Source organism: Ipomoea nil, unplaced genomic scaffold (genome assembly GCF_001879475.1).
Source record: "Ipomoea nil cultivar Tokyo-kokei standard unplaced genomic scaffold, Asagao_1.1 scaffold0755, whole genome shotgun sequence".
NCBI classification, from domain to species: domain Eukaryota; kingdom Viridiplantae; phylum Streptophyta; class Magnoliopsida; order Solanales; family Convolvulaceae; genus Ipomoea; species Ipomoea nil.
The window spans coordinates 1,007,298-1,014,317 of NW_017617183.1; the positions used below are offsets into that span (position 1 = coordinate 1,007,298).

Here is a 7,020-nt window from a genome sequence, read left to right on the forward strand (position 1 = left end):
TCCAAAAAAAAAAAATATAGTTATCGCTCATAGTCATTTTGGGTGGTCAAATGAGCTAGCCCATGTAAGCTAGCAATTTATATCGCGGATCAGGGTCCACAATGCACTATGAAATCAAATTTATGTATATGTGTATGTTCATTATATCATATTTATGTGTTGTAAAAACATAAATTCTATCTATTAACATGAATTCTGTACATTATGAAATCAAATTATTTGTATTAGACCAAGGTCCGCATTACACTGTAGACCATGGTCCACGATATAACAATGTAAGCTAATGCTTATATCCACATTGCCATCTCTAAATCAGACACATAAGATGGTAGAGATAATAAATTAACAAAATTAAAACAAATAGACTAAACGTGACTCAAAGCATGGAAGTATGGATCCCTTGTGTAGTTATAGTAGTCAGTAGTCATTTTGAATGGTTCAGTGCTTGAACCAGCCCATGTAGGCTATATATGCATGAAAACATTGAGACATTAGCAAAGCAAAACGCATTAGAAATTAGTCAAGTTGCTTTGTCCAATTGAAAGGTTCCCAGTCTCTTGCAAAACTTGCAACAGCTTGCTTCTGCGTCTCTATAGATTCATGCTTCCGATGTGAATGCATATCCTCAGCTGGCAACTTTAGCATACCCCTTACCACGTTGAGCCCAAAACTGCTTTTAAAACCCTTTTCGTCATCAATTACATGGACAAACCCCCGATTTAGACCAAATTCAACATGGAAGTATGGAAAATCCTTGGGGATTGAAGCCCGCAACCCTTTTATACTTGTATCTATGAGCTTCTTTGCGTTATGCTGACTCCATTCATCTTCGGCTTCATCAATCGCCTGCAATAAAATTTGTTATTAGTTGGTGTATTCTCAAGACTATAAAACTAAGAGACAAAAATATGGAGCATGCCTCAAGAAACAACTTTCAGAATTCCAATTTCTACTCCAAACACCTAAAAGAAAGGCTACTTAAAAATCCATTCCAACAGAGACCTCAAAGTAAATAGGACATTAAAGCATAACTTAAGTCATACCTTCTTGAAATAGAGAGGTGCCTGTTTTGCAACATCTTGTGGTAGAGGAATGCATTCAACTAAACAGTGACGCCTTTGCTTTGCCAATCCCATAACAGTTTCAAGGAACACAACGTCCTTCTCTTGCTTTGCGAACATCATAATGAGGCATTTCTTGAAATTCCGAATTTCCTCCCAAACATTATCGTCAACAGATCTCGTAGCTGATTCGTGCTGCATGGTTAAAATGCAACAATGACCTGGGACAATGGGCTGCCACTGCGGTAACGATAAGTAAGTGAAATTTGCAATGGCAACAGTCAAATGTTTTGGTCTTTTTGGATTCTCAAAGCAGAACTGACAGCGCTCCTGTTGAGTCAAAATGCGATTTGCAAAATTAGTTACATTAGCTGATTTGCCACTGTTTCCCCCTCCTCCTTTCTTCCGATTCTTTCTTCTTGGACTATTGTCATAATCATATTCATCATCTGCCTGGCTAGACATACTATACTTTTGGTGCCGCGCAATCTTGTTAGCTAAATGCAGGTCAGCATCATCCTCTCTATTCTTTTGCCGACTGGACAGCTCGTGCATAATATAGCTGCTTGTGCTCCCATCAATTCGTAATCTGTTTGACTCATCACCATTACCATCGTTGGCAACTTGCCTTGCTTTCATATCTTCTGCTTCTTTCATAAGTTTGTCTGCTTCATCATGCAATCCTTTCATGCGCAGCTGCATCACCTTGGCTGCCAGTTGATTTGCACTCAAGGCTGGCCTCACCATTGAAGTGTCTTCACTACCTTTCTTAGATTCCAATGGTCTCACCTCATTGAATGCTTCAGGCTTTGAATTAGAGGAATCACAAACAACGTCACCAGAGTTGTCACTTTTGGGGGGATGCATAAATTTAGACAAAAAGCTTCCATCATCTGCAAATTTATTTAAGCTGGACATTGCAAAAGAAAGAATCTGAGTATCCTCGCTTGATATTTTCTGCTTTTTTCGCTCGCCCCAAGACAATGAATCTTTAAGTTTTGGCATTCTCATTTTCGGGTTCGAAGGAGGTGCTCCCTGCAAGAAATTTTTGTGAGATATACAGCACACTTGTGTAGCCCAGCCCAGATATTCTCTGAATTTACCAGAGTAGTACCAAAGAATACAAATAGGGCAAGAGTAAGTTTTGGAGGAAATAAACACTTATGAAAAATTGTTGTTTTCAGGGTTTTGAAAGGTGGGTGAAGATCAATCTTGCCTCAAAAGCCCAAAATCTATCCTACTCCAACCGCTTAGAATGGAGGATCCTTGACTATTGATGAGAAGAGACTAGACCAGATGATGAAGCTAGGGTTTTATTTTTTTCTGGGAGAAAGGGAATGGTGACACAGAGAGAATGAGAGAAGAGGAAAATATACGGAATTAGGGTTATCTCAGGAAGGATATATATGTATAGGAGTAATATAGTTTGAATAGGATTAGGAATAAATCTTTTATATATATATATCTTTATATATTATATATCTTTTCTTTATATATAATAAAGCAGAATCCTTAGATTTCCCTCCAAAATTGTGAATGGACTTTGGGAAAATGGGCTGCAACAATGGGATAGGATTGGCCCAGAAATTTTTAAAAATGTAACTATATATTGGCCCAACATTTGTTATATTAAAACTTTTATTTTTTATTAAGTTAGTGTGTATATATATATATATATATATATATATATATATATATATATATATATATATATATATATATATATATATATATATATATATATATACTAACTTTTTAATAGTTTGTAATTTTGATTAGTTTTTTAATAATTTACAAAGAAAGTTAGGTAAAGTAAAATTAAGTAGGAAAAAAAAATTTCCATAAGTGTGAATGCATATTAATAGATTTGTAAGATCATTTTTTTTTTTTGTGTAAACAATGAGGTGGTCCGGGTCTTTCTCTGTCCGTTTAACTTTGTAAGATCATTATTGCAAATGAGATTAGTAATATGAATGCATGTATTGTCTTTAACATTTAAATATTACATTGTATAATTATACTTACATTTTTAATAAAACTAATTCTGCTTTGTATCATAACATTACAACAATACTTATAAATTTTTGTCCGTGCATTGCACGGGGCAAATACACTATATATATATATATATATATATATATATATATATATATATATATATATATATATATATATATATATATATATATATATATTATTAGCCCAATATCAAGAAAAATATAAATATTAGGATAAGGAAAATATTAGACCCAATATAATATTCCTACAATAACTTGAATTAGGAAACAATAATATAATATCCCTAAAATAATATTAGTAAAATACTCTTAAAATAATTTTGGGTCGCATAAAATAATTTAATAATAAACTAGTATAGTTATGAACCCTATAGTAAAATAATTTATAATTTATTTTAAAAATATATCCATGTCAAAATAATACTAATAAAATAACTGGGAATTACAAAAACTATTCAGACTTTTAGTGCCTTATTAATATTACTTCAATAAAAAAAAAAAAAAAATAGAAGCTTAGATACACAATAGGAGATAGAGAGAGGCAAAAAATAGCAGGCAGCCTTCAAAAGCTAACTTCACAGTTTCTAACTACGATATTTTTAACCGAGATGAGTAAATAACTAAATAGTAAATATTCACTAGGCCGCCATTAAAATGGCTTGCCCAAGTAGTATCCAACTACCACAGGGAGAAGAGAGCCCATCAACATGAGATACATAGAGAATACAACAAAAAGAATTTTAAAAAAAAGCACCATGAACTAGCCATGTCTATACTTTCTAATGTTTAGCCTGAGAGCTATCCAAAATTTCTAAAGAAAGCACTCGCTAACATTTAATATAGAATCACACAACACAGGAATAAAATGCTTGGTTAAGAAAAAATCAAAAAGACAATCAAAATGCAAGCAGCACACGCAATCTAAATTACCAGAAAAGGGGAAAGAAAGAAAGAAGCTCCAATATAATACAACACGAGAACAGACAACTTGACAGAGCTCAACTTGCAATATAGATATCTGCACGTACAGAATTAAGGTGACTAAAGTAGTCACTTTTGTGGTTCAAATCACAACTTGAAATCTAGACTAAAGTAGTTAATTTAGAGAATTACCTTCTCAACAGATCCCTCTTCGTGTTTGTCTACATTCTCATTCTCCATTACACCCCTCCTCCTACTTTTGATGGCATGAAGATGAGCATGGGTTGGGGCAACTTTGCGGGATGCAACAGAAACAGCTAGTTGACTCATTGAACCCCACCGTTCTTCAACTACCTGTTATAACACTTACTGCATTATATACTTATATAGCTATATAAATGCAAGAGGCTACTAAACAAAATTCTAACAGCAATCCATGAGTATCTACCTCATCCAACTTTCGTCCTTCACGAGCAGCTTGCTCTTTAGCTCGCTTTAAAGCTTTTAGCCTCCAGCTTGCACCCCCATCACCAACAACTGCAGAAGACAAAAGTTGTTCGCCACTGGCCTTGGTTCCTTCTGAATCTTCAGGATAACCACTTCCATTATCCTTCAAATATGGGTTGAGTTCTCTTGGATTTACTTTTCTAGTCTGAACCAGAAACAAAAAAGAAAAATGGGTAATCCAACTGATCACACAGAAAACCCATCACAAAAATTCTAGTAGAGAAGTTAGAACTAATATACTTTGCTGACAACTAACACAGAATCGTTCCACTTTGGGGTAGAGGATATGCATTTCTCAAGCATTTATGGAAGACAAAGAGACACCATGGCCAATCGCCAATCAACAATACAAGTTAAAGTGATGGTGATTCCCTATCGTCAGACTCAACAGATCATAGAAAACACAGACCTAGGTCACTTGTGATTAAGAGTTAGATAATTGGTATCATCAATATGCAGTCAAAGTCAATAGGTCATAGAATGTACCAGAAACATACCTCCTCAGCTAGATTTTCCTCTGGTTTAATCTCAGCAGACTCAGCAGTTTTAGAAGCCTTCTCTGCACTGTCTGCAGGCCTAAGCATCCACTCCAACCCCATTTCTTTCCTTACACTCTCCTTATAGCTTTTACTACCACCATCCTCTGATGAATAATCATCAGACGAGGCATCTTTTCTATGACTTCTTTCTTTAATTCTGGAACTGCCTCTGCCTTCGTCATCAGAGCTATTTCTGTTTTTTCTCTTCTGCTTTTTCTTCCTGTTAGTTTTCCTTTTCTCAGAAATGTCTGAAAAAGCACTGCTACTATCATCTGAACGTGAGGAAAAATCCTCATCTGAAGCATACCATTTCTTCTTTTTTCTAGATCCAGTTTTCACTCTTTCAAGATCATCATCTGAACTACTGTAACGGGAACTTCTTTTCTTCTTCTTCCTGTCTTTTTTCTTTTTACGACGAGATTCTTTTCTATGTTTTTGTGAATCATCTGAGTCTTCATTCTTTTCCTGACACAACACCACAGATAGATCTTAAGTAAGCATTAAATGAGGGGGAAGTTGGTACACATGTTCAGTTGAATTTGAAAAGCATAATGCTGAAATTTTAAAGTTTCACCTCATCTAGTTGGCTACGAGGGATGAACTTCAAACCTGAAAGCATATTCTTTCTTTATACTTCGTCCCAAGACCAAACAATGGCCAAATCTTAAATAGAATTGTTTCTACCCTGAAAAACAGAGAACACAACAACAAAAGCTATTAAACCACCAAATGCGTGTCTTCCTGCTATCACAAATGATCATGATTCATGGCCACTGTAAGAAAAAAATAATAAAAATCATAGCTTATTTATTCTTACCTTATCATTGACAGGATACATAGCTCATGGGTACAAAACACATATTCAGTGAGACATTTTCACAAACACATGAGGAACAAAAGCATTCTCTTATTGCAGCAAAAGCCATTTCAATAGTTATTAAATCATAAATCTGAACAAGAATAAAAAAACTAAACCTGCAAAATAAAAATTCTTCCAAATGCCAACAATTAAGCCACTGGAGAAACACTACAAATTTTTAAAAATAAACATCAGTTTGATTTTCTTTATATAAATCAAACTATCAAAGTGAACAAATAATCAAATAGACATACCCAAATTTGATCAAAGAGAGCCAACAAACAACAACAATTCCAAAAAATTTGATCACATATGACATACCCAAATTACCAAACATTGGATATTCAATGTAATCAATTCTATACAGAATTAGGGCAAAATTTGCAGCAACAAAAAAGTAAAATTGGAGAAAAATATAATAAGATTGCAGGATGAGTTCAAAATCAAAACTTTGGGCAAACAATTGAACAAATTAGGATTTATAGACGGAGTTGATGAACTACGAACCTGAGACCTAAGGGTGAAGATTGAGCCGGCAACGGTTGAACGAAGCTGGGCACCTGGTGGCGATTGAAGCTTGAAGATGAAGCTGCGAGGTGGCGAGTCGATCACTGGTGTGACAGTGTCTGGTTGGCGGTGGCGACTGGCGGGGGCGCAACGCAGAGGAGAAGAGCGTCGGTTGGAGCGACGGCGGAGGTCTTTTGTGCTGAAGTCTTTTTGTTTTCTTCTTCTCTGCAGTGTTTTTATTTTTGTTTTTGCGCTTAAGTGTGAATAATGAATTGAAATAAAGTCAAAATCTGTAAAGAGAAAATTATTTTATTTGAGTGGGAGAGAAATTTTTTGCAAAGTGTATAAACATTAGTTGGGAAGAATATGGGAATAATGTAAGAGAGAGAAGGTGGGAGGGGAGAGAAAAAATAAATAAAACAAAACTGAATTAAAAAAAAAATAAAAATTTGTAAGTCAAGCGCCCGGCTTATGGCCCCGTTGTGCGCGTTTCTTTCTTTCACTTTTTCTTTTTCTTTATTTTCTGACATTATTTTGTAACTTGCAGCAGGATTATTTCATCTATTAACCTTATCCCACATTTGTGAATAACTCTACCCAAGTGATTT

General features: G+C 34.8%; 1 protein-coding gene across 3 annotated transcripts; it reads right to left on the reverse strand.

Moving 5' to 3' along the window:
- Positions 1 to 329: 329 nt before the first annotated feature.
- Positions 330 to 6,654, reverse strand: LOC109176775 (CWF19-like protein 2). Of its 3 annotated transcripts, none has more exons than XM_019326167.1 (7): positions 6,413 to 6,654; positions 5,621 to 5,731; positions 5,005 to 5,505; positions 4,449 to 4,652; positions 4,193 to 4,354; positions 1,044 to 2,096; positions 330 to 846 (listed from the first exon to the last, which is right to left on the reverse strand). In XM_019326167.1, the coding sequence occupies exons 2-7, from the start codon at positions 5,663 to 5,665 to the stop codon at positions 517 to 519; spliced, it is 2,295 nt and encodes a 764-aa protein (XP_019181712.1). In that variant the 5' UTR covers positions 5,666 to 5,731; positions 6,413 to 6,654; the 3' UTR covers positions 330 to 516. The 3 variants fall into 3 exon arrangements, with proteins under 3 accessions (XP_019181712.1, XP_019181710.1, XP_019181711.1); XM_019326165.1 differs by having other exon boundaries at positions 5,005 to 5,511; positions 6,413 to 6,653; XM_019326166.1 differs by lacking the exon at positions 6,413 to 6,654 and adding an exon at positions 5,864 to 6,056 and having other exon boundaries at positions 5,005 to 5,511.
- Between the last annotated feature and the right edge of the window lie 366 nt (positions 6,655 to 7,020).

What these genes read in the sequence shown, in the direction of transcription:
- LOC109176775 (XM_019326165.1), bottom strand. Translation starts at nt 5,665, where the DNA reads ATGCTTTCAGGTTTGAAGTTCATCCCTCGTAGCCAACTAGATGAG. An exon ending in CTCGTAGCCAACTAGATGAG is followed by an intron (nt 5,512 to 5,620) that starts GTGAAACTTTAA and finishes GTGTTGTGTCAG; the next exon opens with GAAAAGAATGAAGACTCAGA. An exon ending in CACCTCTCTATTTCAAGAAG is followed by an intron (nt 847 to 1,043) that starts GTATGACTTAAG and finishes ATTTTATTGCAG; the next exon opens with GCGATTGATGAAGCCGAAGA.